Source organism: Chenopodium album, chromosome 12 (assembly GCF_948465745.1).
Source record: "Chenopodium album chromosome 12, dcCheAlbu1.1, whole genome shotgun sequence".
Lineage (NCBI taxonomy): Eukaryota > Viridiplantae > Streptophyta > Magnoliopsida > Caryophyllales > Amaranthaceae > Chenopodium > Chenopodium album.
This window is the reverse complement of record NC_137845.1, coordinates 8,218,544-8,235,156: the sequence shown is the minus strand read 5'-3', so window position 1 is coordinate 8,235,156 and position 16,613 is coordinate 8,218,544. Positions and strand designations below refer to the sequence as shown.

Below are 16,613 nucleotides of genomic sequence, written 5' to 3'. Positions count from 1 at the left end.
TCACGTAGTTATAAAAATCGGTTGGAATTGAAAGAACTAGAACATCTTTAGGATAATAATACACTTAAAATAGAAACAATATTATCCACCTTTGATGTTGGGAAAAATCATTCGTTATGACATTAAAATCATTCATTATAACTAATATCAACAATGGCAACATAGAAGCCAAAAGTCAGGGTTGGCTTTGATGTTGAAAATCTGATATGTTGATGTAGCAAAAGCATGCAAAAGACTCAAGATATAAGATAATTATTTCTCTGTTTGAGAGGAATAACATAGAGACAGAGTGTAGTCATTTCGTTTATCCTTTTCCCTAGGTTTAGATGAGTACAAACTCCATATCAAAAGAACATGTTGCATCTTATAACAACACAAAAAGCTCATCAAATAACTGAAAGTAACGAATTTATGAAGTCAACTCTTATTAGTTGATTTGATTAGCATATTTTCGGGTCAAAATCTCATTACCAAACTAAGCCCAAAAAACACCATGTGTTATGTTTGGATTTTGGAACTTGACTTCAAAACTCATTTAAGATCTACACAAGTTGATGCTTTAATCTTCAAGTGTTGATTAGAGTTAAAAAATAAAAGAAAATAGACAATAACAAAACATAGAAGGGAGTAAATTACGGTCAATGATCATCTGAATTAAAAAAAATAAAAAATACAAAAAAACCCAAAAAAGGAAAAATAATATCGAGGCTTAAAACTGGAGTCCGAAACTCAGCAAAGAAACGTCGAACGAAGAAATTAGGAGAGAGAAACAACGAAAGTTAGAGAGAGACTCAAAGATTAAGTTTTTACAATCAAATTTGGGAAACAAAAATTCAATCAACTTGCAATCGAATTCAATCCCAGAAACCCCAATCTTATTATCTTACGTTTTCAACCCTCAATTTTGACCCCTTTTTTTGCTTGAAAGTTAGGGTTTTGTCGCGAGAACCCTAATCGGTGCAAATCAATTTGAAATTGAACAAATTGGGTCGGTATAAATTGGGGCTTTTGCTACAATCGGAATTTCGACAACGTATATAGGAGGATCTGGTTCAATAAGTACACGATCATCGTTAATTAGTCTGTCAATTGTTGTACCGAGCAACCGAAGCACCGTCATTGTGGTTAATTTAACTCAAGTTATTGGGGTTTCTCTCTGTTTTCGATTGAATTTAAGGTATGGAGTTGTGTACTTGATTGTTGTTTAATCGTGCAATGTGAATTGAGTTGTGATTGATTGTTCTTGAATGGTGCAGTAATCTCAGTGTGAAAAGAAATAGTTTTTATCAATTTGGGTAAAGTATTGGATTTATAAATACTTTAGAAGCTGATAAATTAATATTAGGGTGTAATTGTTTGAAGGGAATTTACCCGCCAACTCTAATGTTGCTGTATATCATATGTTAGAGTTGGTAAAGATGATATTTTTACTGAAGTTGATGTATTTGCTCAATCTGTACTTTTTTTTTTTTTTTTTTTTTTTTAGCATTGGTGAGTATAGACTGATAGCTGCGTTTCTCGGGTCTCTTTCCGTTTATGTGTGATCGGCGCTACACGATACTATATTCAGTGCTCGCATTTGAAATCCGAGGTCTTTTAGACTTGTAGGCAATGGGATGCAATTTATGTGTATTGGATGTTAGTGAGAAGTGAGAACTAAAGTTGTTATTGGACATTGTGTTGCTGTAAATTGCAACTGTATAGATATGCTGGGGCTTGTCTTTAGTCCAGCGTTATCTACATTTGGATGTATGAATTAGTTTCCTTTTTCTGCATAGTGTCTCTGTTCACAAATATTGTTTTTATTAGAACTAAAAATTGCTTCTCTGGTTCACCTTCTATTTATAAGTATGACACTAGTATATTAGATAAATGCCTCAGTCAAAGAGACAAGGTACTATGCAGCTTTACTTATAGTTTGTTTTCCTTTTCATAATAATCTGTACAAACATAGGTTTCACTCTGTGGCTTTATCCTTGTAAATATGCTTTTTACCTCGTTATTGCTCTCTTCATCATTGTAGGAGTGAATTTGTATATTCTGTCTATTCAATGTTCAACAGAGGAAGTGTCAAGTTTGAGCTTTATAAATATGGAAGTTGCTTTCTTTTTCTGTGTCCTTGCAGGTGAAGTGTTGTCCTTGCAGTGTAATCAATAATGTGCTGGACATGAATTTTGAATTGACCTTCTTATGGTGAAGCTGATGCACTTTCAGGCTTTTGGCATTTTAAGAGTTGAAAATGAATGTCCAGGCACACATGTCAGGTCAGATCTCTGGGCAGGTACCTAACCAGGCTAGTAATCAGTTGCCTGGACTGCCTCAGCAGAATGGAAATACATTCCACACGCAGGCACAAAATCTTGGTGGTCAAAGTAATCAAGCAATGGTGGACGCTGAACTTACTAAAATTCGACTGTTTATGAGAGAGAAGATGTAAGATCTTGTTTTAAATTTTTTGATCCATCATTTTTATAATTGGCTGTATTTGTTGCCTCTGGCGCCTTTTTTCTTGGAAGGTGTAAAAAGAAATTATCTATGACGAATGAAGTATACTTCTGTAGCCCGGTTTATCATCTCCAAAAGACGAAAAGTGACATCCTTCATGAGATTCTAAATATAAATCAATTAAGGGGCTTTATAATTTCTTCTGATGGATTTGATTGACCCAGTGCTTAGATTTTGTGTTTCTTAAAATAGTATACCTTTGTGCTTATATGTATCTTAAAAGCCTTTGGTTCTAATGCTTGCTACTCTAGGACGATTTTAGTTCTTTGGTGCAATATGGGTTGTTTGTGATTATGCATGAGTCATGCATTGATACATTTTTGGCAGTAGTGGATCTTTAGGCCAGTAGGTGAGGTTTGATGCTAGTTTTCTGGCATGCGCATCTGTTTTTGTTTTTAAATCTTTGTTTTTAGCTATTGAATGGAGCTGTTATGATTGGGTTATTATGTCTATAAGATGTGGGTGCCTTGTTTACAAATGGTATGATTATGTTTGTGTAATGTCGAACTTTAAATTACTTGATGCATTCAGTTACAACCTACAAGGCTACAACGCACAATATTATGGATATCAAATTTTTTTTTTTTTTTTTAAATCTTTATTGTCATGATTTGTCCTATATTTCAACATGTGGTTTATTTATCGCATCAAATCATTATCCCTGTGCGCATGCGTCCAGTCTTGTATCTGTTAAAGAGGCCTCAAACTGAAAGCTGGCTGATCTTCTTATTATGGTTTGAAGAGATTAGATGAAAATGACAAATAGTTATCCTAGTTATGTAATTAGTCTTATTGCGATCTAATGCTGAAAAATTATCCAAGCATGATTATTTGAACTTTTAAATATGATTTTATAGGACAAAGGGGGTAATACCAGTAGATGGTTAGTCATAAAGCGGAAATATAATTGTATGAGTAGGCCAGTGTTGAATTTTGATTTTCCCTCCTGTCTTCATTAGAACTCTAAGGCTTTTCATATTTTGTTGATGTTGAACTAGATTTTAGCAAAACTCTCATTTGTCCTAGCTGGCTTTAATTTTTTTTTTTTTTTATTGATGTATTTTACTCCCCCCGTCTCTTAATACAAAGCCTCTTTTAATTTTTGCGCGGGAATTAAGAAAGTTGTAAATTTTGTAAAACTAATGATTAAAAGTACATATGTGCATGTGGGGTTAGAGAGTAATAAAGAGAAAGAAAAAGTAGTTGGGAATAATTGAAGAGATAGATAGAGGAAGTGTAGGGAATTGATGTTAAAAGTACAAAAAAGTAAAGGAAAAAAGATGACAACTCATAAAAAGAGGGTAATAATGTTAAAAAAATACAACCTTTAAATACAAAGAGGCATTGTATCTTGGTTTGCCCAAAAAGGAAATGAGGCTTTGTATTAAGGGACGGAGGGAGTATTACTTTGAGCAGTGTTTTCATCTGAAGTATGTGGGCCATAACTATCTGCAATTGCCTGAGGATTTGGTAGTTCTTTCTATTTTCCTCTTGTCCTTGGGTAATATGTCTTATCATAATAGACTTGTAGTATTATGAATAGTTGTTAAGTACAGCACTAAAACTAGGTGAAGGTCCTCCTCGTTGAATCTGTCATTGGATTAGTACTGTTTCTTCTATCTATGTGCTTTAGTCTGTCCTGTTTCTTGGACATGCTATAATTGCTGCTGTACTTGATATGACTGGACACGTATTGTGCAGTTTGAATATCGATACGATCCAACACAGATACAACCTGATACAATGTACTTGCCACAGTACGGGTGTTGTTACAAACACTATAGTGCATTTAAAACTTAATTAAAAATATAAAAAGTTTTAAAAAAAAAAAATGCAAATTGTCAAATGCCATATCTTGTCCATGTATCTAAAATTAGGACTGCCCCTGCATCCAACCTTTTTTTGTTTACTGTAACAAACACTCTCATATTCAACACCTTAAATCTAGTCCAGGCTAACATAGTTTATTATGCAGTTTACATTTTAAAATATGCACAATTGTAGGCATTTTGTTCCACTCTCAGCACATGTGTATGTTTTTATTTATTTTTATTATTAATTTATTTTTTTACAGCTTTGAAGTGAATTAGTAATGTTTGCAGATCATTTGTTGTTTAATTTTTTAAATATATTTCATGGGATTTTACTCAAGTTGATATTAATGATCTCATTGAGGCATCGTTGCAGTGTGCTCTCCCTCTCCTGATATTTGAGCTACTATCTATTGGTCTTGTACAGTCAAGCTAGGATTTATGTGCTGCATATGGGATTGCTTGCTGTTAGGGGTTTTGTTGAACGTAAATTGCATCATTTGCTGTTCTTTTTTCTTTTCAAATTATATCTTTAGATGAGTCTGTAGTTTATATCCTATCTATTTTTAATCTCTTGGCGTACCTGATATTATTTGGTCAAGTTCCATGATCTGGTAAGTGGTAAATGGTTATTCTGGCATTTTTTGCTGTTGATAGTTCTTCGTATTTGTTATTAGTATCTCTATATGTGTAGAAAATTCTATTGAATAGTTACTTTCTTAGATTATCCTGCACTGCTGGTTTAGTGATTAACATATAATTTACTTTGTTTCCAGCTATGAGACTCTAATGCTGAGGCAACCAAACCGGAATGATGTTGTTTCAAAAAAATTGCAAGAACTTTCAAGGCGCTTGGAAGAGGGGCTGTTTAAAACAGCTTCGTCAAAGGTAGTCCTTGGCCCTCTCTCTTTTTGCTCCTTGGGTATTCAATGTTTGTTTTCCTGGTTACATTCCATGTAGTTGATTTTATCCTTTTCCTTTCCTTTTTCTTTTTTGTTCTTTGTTTTGGTGTACGGTTTGGTTGAGTGTGGATCAAAGAATTTCTTTGTGTAATTTAGTTACATCTTTCCTTAAGCTATCAACTGTTTTTCTGGGTCTTCAATAAATTGTTGCCTTTTTGTTCTTAATTAAATTCTGTGACAGGAGGAATACATGAATATGGAAAGTCTCGAGTTCCGTTTGCAGGGATTTATTAGGCGAACACCACAGACCAATCATGTTCCTCAACCGACACAATTTATGAATACTCCTACTCCTGTTGGTACAATGATACCAACACCTGGTATGCAGCAGCAAAACAATGTAAATTCAAATGTGATGGTATCATCTGCAATGGATCATTCTAATATGACCACCACAAGTGCTTGTGGCGGCATCTCATCCTCAACTCAAGGCATGGGAGGCTTGATGCCCAATTCCAATGGGTCATTTTCCAGTATTCGTGGTGGTTCTTTCCACGGAGCTGATGGTGAGTAAATTCATTACTTAAATAAGTGATGTTATAAGGTTTTGTACTTTGGCCTTTTATCTGATAGAATATGCTGTGCAGGGTCTCTGTCAAATGGTTACCAGCAGGCCCCCTCTAGTTTTTCCATGAATTCTGGCAGTAACAATGTAATGGCTGGGCAGAGAGTTGTGAGCCAAATGATTCCCACTCCTGGATTCAGTAGCAGTAATAATCAGGCATATATGAATGCGGATAACACTAGCAGTGGTGGTGTGTTATCTGGTGTTGATTCTTCAGGTGTGTCACAACAAGTGCCGCAAAAACATGTTGGTCAAAATAGCCGCATGTTACAGAACCTTGGTAGTGCGATGAACAGTGGAATGAGGTCTATAATGCAGCAGAGAGTCCAGAGTGGGCCTGTGAACAGTGGATTTGGTAACAATCTTCAAATGGTAAATGGTTCAGGCTCATCAGATAGTTATATGACCACATCATCTTATGGCGCCTCTCCTAGACCTCTGCAACAGCCCCATGATCAACATCAGCGCTCTTCTGTGCAAGGTTCTGCCTTTTCATTCTCCCTTTTAATCTAATTGTGAGTTTTGATTTATGCTTGATCAATGTTAGCTGATGTATCAAGTTTGTTTGGTAGGTGATGGATACAGGATGAGTGCTGCTGATTCCTCTGGAAGTGGAAATTACTACAACAATGGAGCTCAGGTTGGATCCTTGATGAATAATCAGAATGTAAATCAAATGAGACCTCAGGCAATAAGCAGACCTAACTCGCTAATGATCCAAAATAGCACGCAAAGTGTGCAATCAGCTTCATACGCAAGGCCTCAATTAGCGGAACAAGTGGAAAAGTTAAATTTCCAATCATCACCTAGAGAGAATCATTCGCAGTCTTATGCTAAACAGTACCAACAGCAGCCTCATTTGATGCCGCCGCAGCAGCAGTTTGCTTCAAGCCGTCAACAGAAGCAGTCTAGTGAGCACCAACAATCTTTCGGGAGAAATGATCAATTTGTTCACTCCCAGATAACATCTGACCTCGGCAGTCGTGTGAAATCTGAAACAGGAATGGAGCATCATAGTGAGGTTCTTCAGACACAAGTTTCTTCTGGGCAGCTTCAGCTTCCAGAATCACACAATCAACTTCACCATGATTCGAATGGAAATCTTATTAGAAGTTCTCATTCATCTTTTGCTCCATCAAGGTCTCAAGATATGCACTCTACGCTCTTGCAAAATCCTCAGCATATGATGACTGATGAGGCTACAAATGAATACAATAATATGTCTTTTGGAGTACAGCCAGAAGCACAACTAAATGGTCAATGGCATACTGAATCTAATAGATCATCACTGGCTGGAAATATGTCTCATGAACAGCATCTACAAGAGGAGTTACGCCAGAGAATGGTGGGGCATGATGAAGCTCAGTGCAATAATTTGGCTTCTGAAGTGTCTACCATTGGCCAGAATGTTGCTCCTAGAAGTGCTATGGATCAATCCAGAGTAGTTACTACACCCTGTAACTCCGGGAATACCATCCGTGAGCGTCAATTTAAGAATCAACAGAGGTGGCTTTTGTTCTTGCGTCATGCACGTGGATGTAGAGCGCCAACAGGTAAATGTCCAGAGCGCTATTGCCTTGAGGTGCAAAAGCTATTGAAGCATATAGATAGCTGCGATTCTTCTTCTTGCAACAAATCTCGCTGTCATGCAACCAGAACACTTATCAATCATCATAAACATTGTGCGACTGCCAACTGCCCTGTTTGTGTACCTGTCAGAAATTTTATACGTTCACATGGAAAGGGATATGTTCGTAAGGATTCTGATTCTGGATTGCAAAATTCAATTGCTGGAAATTGCAGACCATCTGAGCCTGGAGAAGCTAAAGTTAAAGACAATCTAAAGCCTTCTGATATAGTTGTTCAACCTCCAGAAAGTCAACCTGCTGTCAAACGCCTAAAGCCAGAGCCTCCTCAATCAGCTACTCCTGAGAGTGGAAGCATGTTTGTGCCAGTTAATGCCAACAATGCATCTCATGTTTCTCACAGTGTACAACCAAAAGCATATGAGAAAAATGAAAACACTTTACAGGTTAAGTCTGAATTTTCTGATGTGAAGATGGAGACTTTGCCTGTTTCAACTTCTAATGTTACTGAGGTGAAGAACATCATAGTTGACACTTCTAATCAGTCGGATGGTGCGTCGTCCTTGGCTAAGGAAGAAAGTGTTAAAAATGAAGAAGATAATGGTCAAGTGAAGCCAGAAGAAGTGGAGTCTCCTGAACCTTTGACAAAGTCTGGAAAGCCTAAGATTAAAGGAGTGTCCTTAACTGAACTCTTTACACCGGAGCAGATTAAGGAGCACATTTCTGGTCTTAGGCAGTGGGTTGGGCAGGTCTGTCTCAGTTTCCACCTTCTTGTTTTTACTGATAGTAGTTCTAATCTTTTGCTAAACTAAATTTGATAGCCCTTTAGTTATTGGAGATTAGGAATTTAATTTTCTTTGCTCAAGTATGCCAGTTTGTCCTCATGTTTTCTCTTACATCCTTTGATTACTGATTTTTTCCTTTAATTTTCTCATAATATGGAAATGGATGATAAGCTGTATGTTATGCTGTCCATTTAAGTTTGTGCTGCAAATATGCTTCTTGCGAGATGTGTTTTAGTTTACTGCCTGTTATTTATTACCAAGGTAAAAGAAGGGGACCCAGATACACTATCCCTGTGATTCTACTGAAACTAATTTTCATTGTTGGCCTAAACTTTGGTTTTTTATAGCCAAAGAAAATGAAATTTTTTTGATTGGTCCATCACAGCAAGGATATTTGGTGATTGGACATTGAAAGGCTGAAGATTTCTGTCCTTATTCTACTAATTTCTGCAATGCCACTAGATTATCATCATATTTTTGGCTGTTGTGTTTTGAGGTGTTTCTTTTACTGACCACCTCTTTTGAGTATTTGAGTTTCTTATTGTTGTGGATCCATGAAGCAGGTCAGCTACATATTTGAATATAATGTCTTTGTAATCTGCTTACAATTTTGTCTGTGATATGCCTTTGTAACTGCGTTTCAATATGAAGTACTTAAGTTTTGGGTGCCTTACAGTAAAATTTACTTGTTATTTCTAATCTCTCTTTTATTGATTGTAGAGCAAAGCAAAGGCAGAGAAAAATCAAGCGATGGAACACTCAATGAGTGAAAACTCCTGTCAGCTTTGTGCTGTTGAGAAGCTCACATTTGAACCACCACCTATTTATTGTACTCCATGTGGTGCTCGAATAAAGAGAAATGCAATGTATTACACTGTGGGAGCTGGTGATACACGGCACTATTTTTGTATTCCATGCTATAATGAAGCTCGTGGTGACACAATTTCTATAGATGGAACTGCTATTCCCAAGTCGAGGCTGGAGAGAAAGAAAAATGATGAGGAAACTGAAGAATGGGTGTGTTTTTCAGTAGCTTGTTTTATGTCTTTGCAGCCATAGGTTCTGCATAGGTTAATTGTAAATCTGCCAATGCTTTTTTTTAAATCATAATTTTTGCTTCTTTGCAGTGGGTTCAATGTGATAAATGTGAAGCTTGGCAGCATCAGATCTGTGCCTTGTTTAATGGTAGACGGAATGATGGCGGTCAAGCTGAATACACATGTCCTTTTTGCTATATGCAAGAGATTGAAGGCAGGGAGCGCAAGCCATTGCCACAGAGTGCTGTTCTTGGGGCAAAAGATCTGCCAAAAACGATTCTAAGTGACCACATTGAGAACCGGCTATTTAAACGATTGAAACAAGAAAGACTAGAAAGGGCAAGAGTCCAGGGAAAAAGTTATGATGAGGTAATCTTCTATTTGCATTTTGGTGATGTGTAGGCAATTTGTTGAATTTGTCAAGCTTTCATAATATTAATTTCATTCAAGGTGAGTAATACCCTAGATCTGTCGATTGAAGGCAAGATAATTCATAACAGAAATTGGTTAAGCCGGTTATTCGTGGGGTTCAAGTGATCCAGCTGGATGTCTCTGGAGATAGCAACTGTTTTCATTGTTGAAAATCCCGCTCCCTTGTGGTTGCTGTTCTTTTTCTTTTTTATTTTCTCTATGTGGCTGGCTGTCCCCCCCCCCCCCCCCCCCCTTCCGCCCCTCCTCTTTTTTTCCCTCCTCTTTTGTGCTTCTGCTGTTTTTAAAAGTATGTGACATGTTTTGTTATATGTGTTGTGTTTCCATGTTTATGTCCAATTTTGAGGACAGTTACCCCTTAGCTTACAATTTTAGAATTACTGTACCAGATTCTCAGATCTGTACTCTTATGTGATTGGTAACTAGAGTCTAGGTGCCGTAGAAATAATTTAGAGAAAGTGGGCTATTAGATTTACTGCAAAAAAATATTATAAATCTCCTTCAAACACTTCTAAGGACCTTCAGCAGATTCTCAGATTTGTACTCTTATCTGATCGGTAACTAGAGTCTAGGTGCCGTAGATTTAATTTAGAGAACGTAGGCTATTAGATTTACTGCGAAAAAATATTATAAATCTCCTTCAAACACTTCTAAGGACCTTCAGATGTATGCAGCTGTATTTCAATGTAGTCCGATGCGGGGAATAAATAAATCTTGTCAAATGGTGGCAATAATTGATAGATGGTCATATATTGCGCAGTTTGTGAAATTGTGGCTGTTTAGCATATAGCACTTCATAGTAGATGTTGGAAAAAGTGTAGATTGGACTGCATATAGTGAACCGTCTATTTATGGTATTTGGTAAATAGTAGATCAGTTTCAATCTCACATTGGATAGTATATATTACAAATTATATCTTTCCTCTGTCTTTTAAATTCACATTTACTTTTCCGTTACATTGCCCACCTCCCGCCCCCTTTTTTAGGCAACGACAATTTATCCCTATAATATTGTGCACTTAAAGATTTGTGGCTCTGGGACGGAGGGAGTATTCTCTTTGACTTGTGTTATGTTTCGTTTGGTTGTTTGTGCTTTAGATTTATTCTTATGTTATAAATATTGAACATCACTTGCATCAGGCATTACTGTAGGGTGTCATACAGTCATAGTGAAATGGATGTACTTTGTTATATGGTAAACTAATGCTACTATGCTAGGTTATTAATCCTCAGAAATTTGTGCTTCAACCCTTTTTTTTATAACCTTTTGGTTCTGAATTTGATTTTTTAAATACATATAATACTATTTCAAAATTTGTATATATTGTGATGAATACTATTCTAAAATTTGTATTTGATTAATAAGTGGTGAAAAACTTTTCTAAAATTTGTATAATGCATTAAATTATCTGAAAATGCATAGTGTCATTGAGATTAATATATATGTGGCTGTATCAGCTCCATAACAACTGGATGGTAATCTTTGGTATTTGTCAGGTTCCTGGAGCAGATGGAATTGTTGTTAGAGTTGTGTCATCTGTTGACAAGAAGTTGGAAGTGAAGCCAAGGTTTCTTGAGATTTTCCGTGATGAGAACTATCCTACTGAATTCGCTTATAAATCTAAGGTCTGATGTTGTTTTGATTTTGGCACTTTATATAACTTACTTATCAATTTGACTATCTAGGCTAGAGAAATGTTGGAAATTTGCTTATTAGAATCTAATTTTCTTTACAGGAAAATTCAATTTGCTTATTCAATTTTTCTTACTTATCAATTTTTCATGTGCCTCTTTCTACAGGTAGTTTTGCTTTTTCAGAAGATTGAAGGAGTAGAAGTGTGTTTATTTGGAATGTATGTTCAAGAGTTTGGCTCAGAATGCCTGCCTCCAAATCAGCGCCGTGTTTATCTTTCATACCTTGATTCAGTGAAGTATTTTAGGCCTGATGTAAAAGCAGTGTCTGGCGAAGCTCTCCGTACATTTGTTTATCATGAAATCTTGGTATGTTTTGGGGGGATTTTTTTTTTGTGGGTGTTATTAATGATTGATTAGTATCTTTCATCTGAAAAAATCATGTGCCTCTTTGCAGATTGGTTACCTTGAATACTGTAAGAAGCGGGGTTTTGCAAGTTGTTATATATGGGCATGTCCACCTTTGAAGGGTGAAGATTATATTTTGTATTGCCATCCTGAAATACAGAAGACACCAAAATCTGACAAATTGAGGGAGTGGTAAGATAAATTGAATTTTCCTGTAATGATTATATTTTAATCCCTCTTTGTTTTTGATTAATGACGAGAAGTTGGTTTTTATGCTTCAGGTATTTGGCAATGCTAAGAAAAGCTACGAAGGAAAATATTGTGGTTGACCTAACTAACTTGTTTGATCATTTCTTTGTACAAACTGGCGAATGCAAGGCCAAGGTCACCGCAGCTAGGCTCCCGTATTTTGATGGTGACTATTGGCCCGGTGCTGCAGAGGATATGATATATCAAATTAATCAGGAAGAGGAAGGTCGGAAACTCAACAAGAAGGGAACAACAAAAAAGATGATCTCAAAGAGGGCTCTTAAAGCATCTGGGCAATCAGATCTTTCTAGCAATGCGTCAAAGGATCTTCTTTTAATGCATAAAGTAATCTTCGTATCTGTCACTAACACCTCTCTTTTTCAGTTGCTGCTGCTGCTACTTGTATTTGCTTTTTGGTTAGCCTTTTGTCTTTTGGGTCTAGTGTCTGTGTGTAATAAAACATAATAACATTCTTTTCTAAAGCGTTAATGAATAATTATAAATACAAAAAATAAATATTTGGAGAGGCCACTACCATGGGGACTATCTTACAATTTATTTGCAGTGATGATGATCTCACAGTGGTCAATATATAGACATATAGTGCACTTTTATCGTCTCGTAGCTTATGCTGTAATTACCCCTAATATCGTGGCTTTCTAATTAAATTTTGATTTGTTCTGCAGCTTGGTGAAACGATTTCCCCAATGAAGGAAGATTTTATTATGGTTCATTTGCAGCATTCATGTACCCACTGCTGTTTGTTAATGGTTTCCGGGAACCGCTGGGTTTGCAATCAGTGTAAAAATTTTCAGCTCTGTGACAAGTAAGATCCTAGCTGTACAATTATGATCACGGTGCTTCATATACGTTTTTTTTTTTATTTTTTTATTTTTTTTTTATTTTTTAGTTGGACGTACAATATTTCTTATATCTGCTTAACAGCTACAATCTTGTTATGAATTAGCTTTAAATAGTGCTATTTCAAAATTTTGAACTTTCGAGCAAGTTTTATTCTGTTCTTTTGCAAATAAACGTATCTTTTGTTTTCTTTGACTATTGATATAGGATATATTTAAAAAATATGTTTTTTTTTTTTCTAATATAAATTGCTGGATGAAGTTGTTACATGTACATTGTAAAGGGAATTATATCAATGAACTCTCTGACTTGAAAAGTAGGGAGTTGGATTTATTTATGTATAATTGAATAGTTAAACTTGAGTTATGTTTATTGCAGGTGCTATGAAACAGAACAAAAGCGTGACGATAGAGAAAGACATCCTATCAACCAGAAGGACAAGCATGCACTTTATCTGGTAAGCTGTTGTACCTGTTGGAGAAGGTTCTTTGAATGAGTAATATAATGATTATACTCTCCCTCTGTTTATATTTGGCTGTCTCGTTTGGAATCTTGCTCAGTTTCCTATGCAATATTGTAATAAATTAATGATAATGTCTTTAGGTACGTTTTACGTGGAAACTTAAAATTGAGACGAACCTAACAAGTTCACACGACTACGTTTATATATATATATATATATATATATATATATATATATATATATATATATATATATATATATATATATATATATATATATATATATATATATATATATATATATATATATAGCTTAAGTATTAGGTTCTATTTGCATTGGAATCCAAGCAGGTCATTAGTAAAGAACGGAGGGAGTATGATTATCTCGCATTCTTTGTTGATTTGAATTCTTATGTCATAATGATATAGGTTGAGATTGCTGATGTGCCGGAAGATACCAAGGATAAAGATGAGATTCTTGAGAGTGAATTTTTTGATACCAGACAGGCATTTTTGAGTCTTTGCCAGGGGAATCACTACCAGTATGATACTCTGCGTCGTGCTAAACATTCTTCCATGATGGTGCTTTACCATCTTCATAATCCAACTGCCCCAGCATTTGTGATAACATGCAACATATGTCATCTTGATATTGAGACTGGTCAAGGTTGGCGTTGTGAAACTTGTCCAGATTATGATATCTGCAATTCTTGTTACCAAAAGGATGGAGGTAGGGATCATCCTCATAAGCTGACGAATCATCCTTCCGCTGCTGATCGTGATGCTCAAAACAAGGAAGCAAGACAACAACGTGTTGTACAGGTACCACTATTTGCATTCGCCGTAACCACCCCCCCCCCCCTCTCCTTCCTTGGCGGATTATCTATTATACACCTGCCAAATATCCACAAATCTTTTGTGGGTTTTTTAACCTATATATTTTGTCTCGTGCAATGCGCAGGATTTATATATAATTGTTATCCATAACTGCTATCCATTTTTATTTACTACATATTTATCCAGGGAAAACAGGATACCTAAGCTTATTATTGCTATATAAATATGTTGTCATGGTTTATGGAGGATAATGGTTAGGCTAGAAGTAGATGGTGGCAAGTTGGATATTCAATAGTGGTGGTTTGATAGCATCATTAGTTACCATGGTGGTTATGGATATGAGGGAGATATGAGAAAACATTGCAGTACTAGAATAGCACTAGAATATGACACTATTTTTTTCCCTGTGGTTACATTGCGCACTTATTAATAGCTTATCACTTGATTTATGATTATTGTCATGTTCGGAGTCCTCTGGAAGAGTGTCATATATATGCAAGTATATATGATGTGGGGCCCTTTACTAACTGTTTTTTTTTTTTTTTTTTACTTCTCCTGTCTATTAAATAACCCTACACTACCCTAGTACTTACTGCTTACTCTAATTATGCGTATCCATACTTCAGAGGACATTATATGAGAACTGAGGGAGCATATATTATCTTTACAAACATAATTTTCCTCCCAACTTTGCTGTTTCTGAAGATAAGTGGTCATTTAGCCACTGCTAACACCTAAATTCATTAGATATATACTTAGTTATGTATTATTGTGTCACACTTCCTTCTTTTCCCGTTGATGAAGAGGTGAACGTACCTCTCTCCTATCTCCTTCCCCAGAAAATTTCTCGTATTTTTATCCTTGTAGAATCAATGAATGCCGACTATGCATTTTTACCTGATGAAAAGGTGATTGGCTATTTATCATGGATCCTCACGAAAAAAAAAAAGAACAAAATAGAATTAAATCCAAGTACTATTAAGAGGAAGTTGTGTTAGAATAAGAAAGTTACTCCAGTGAACATCCTTACTCAGATTTGAAGAAAGTTTTAACTATATGTACGTTTCTTTTTGTTATTTGGTTAAATTCCTTTAGGGAGAGGCTGTGTCATAGTTGTACTATTTATGTAAGAATTATGCATCTGTCCAACTTGACTTTATGATCTCCTTAAGTTCCAAAGTGCAGCTCTCTCTCTCTGCATCTTGTACTAATATTATATGCTACATGGTCCAGCTCCGAAAGATGCTTGATCTGCTGGTGCATGCATCACAGTGCCGTTCACCACATTGCCAGTATCTCAACTGTCGGAAGGTTAAAGGTCTATTTCGTCATGGGATACAGTGTAGAATTCGTGCATCTGGGGGTTGTGTTCTTTGCAAGAAGATGTGGTATCTTCTTCAACTTCATGCTAGAGCTTGTAAAGAATCTGAATGTCACGTACCTCGATGCAGGTTTGTGGCTCAAGCTCCTAGTTACTGGAAGAAAATTTGTTTCCTCATTACCCTATTATTGATCAGATAAGTGGAGTGTATTTCTCAAGCTTTTTATGTTTTATTTTTACCTATCTGCAGAGATTTGAAAGAACATCTAAGGCGGTTGCAACAGCAATCTGATTCTCGTAGACGAGCAGCTGTGATGGAGATGATGAGACAGCGAGCTGCAGAAGTAGCTGGCCATGCTTAATTCCTGTACATATTTCTGGACATTTGGAAAGAGTTTTCCAAAGACTTGATAGATGGTTAGTGTTCTGAAGAATACTCATGCCGTAGCAGTAAGAGAAGGAAGTCTTCTACGGGAGAAGAAATGTGGATTAAACCTCTGTACAGATTCAATATGCAGAAGTCATTAATATGGTAACATATATATCCTGCTCCTGAACATTTCCTTCCGAAGACGCTGGGTGGAATTCTTTTGCAATTTGGAGGGAAGAAAGTATTTTTATTTCCAGGGCACTCATCCTCAATGCTTACTGGCATCTCATAAATGGAGCACCGGCACTAGTGTTCATCTTTGTGGTGGTGGTGGAAGAGTTGGTGATTCTTTAATTCTATCCTTTGTGTATTTTCTACAATGCCTCATCAATGGTGGCAAGTGTACTATAGTATGTCTTTATATGTACGAGAAACGTTCCTTTTTGTGCAATGGAGCGTAGGGGATGTTTGCAATTCTTTGCTTTCTACCTCCTATATGTTGTTCCCTTTTTTGTAGAATATTTATTTCATTTTGGAAAGGAAAAAGAAGTTACATCTCAAAGTTCTCTTGTGCTAAATGCATTTATGATTATCGTCCAATAGTTCCAAACTTCCAATAGTAACGCTAAGAAAGTAGTGCTTCTTAGATCTTGTGTATATTCTAACTTTATACTTCTATGATTGAAGAAATAAAGATTATCTTCTACATATTCCCAAAAAAGCAGCTAAACAAATACGTTCTCAGTTGAATTTTATTTTATTTTATTTTATTTATTTATTTTTTTTTATTATT

The 16,613-nt window shown here is 35.9% G+C and overlaps 1 protein-coding gene across 1 annotated transcript; it reads left to right on the top strand.

Moving 5' to 3' along the window:
- Positions 1-721: 721 nt before the first annotated feature.
- On the top strand, positions 722-16,382 carry LOC145570236 (histone acetyltransferase HAC1-like). The gene is made up of 17 exons (XM_081629265.1): positions 722-1,177; positions 2,126-2,433; positions 5,093-5,204; positions 5,460-5,784; positions 5,866-6,324; positions 6,416-8,178; positions 8,935-9,231; positions 9,342-9,620; positions 11,178-11,306; positions 11,481-11,681; positions 11,770-11,912; positions 12,002-12,314; positions 12,656-12,795; positions 13,209-13,287; positions 13,722-14,114; positions 15,363-15,580; positions 15,701-16,382. Exons 2-17 carry the CDS (start codon positions 2,240-2,242, stop codon positions 15,810-15,812), a joined length of 5,157 nt encoding a protein of 1,718 aa, XP_081485391.1. The 5' UTR covers positions 722-1,177; positions 2,126-2,239; the 3' UTR covers positions 15,813-16,382.
- Positions 16,383-16,613: the final 231 nt, after the last annotated feature.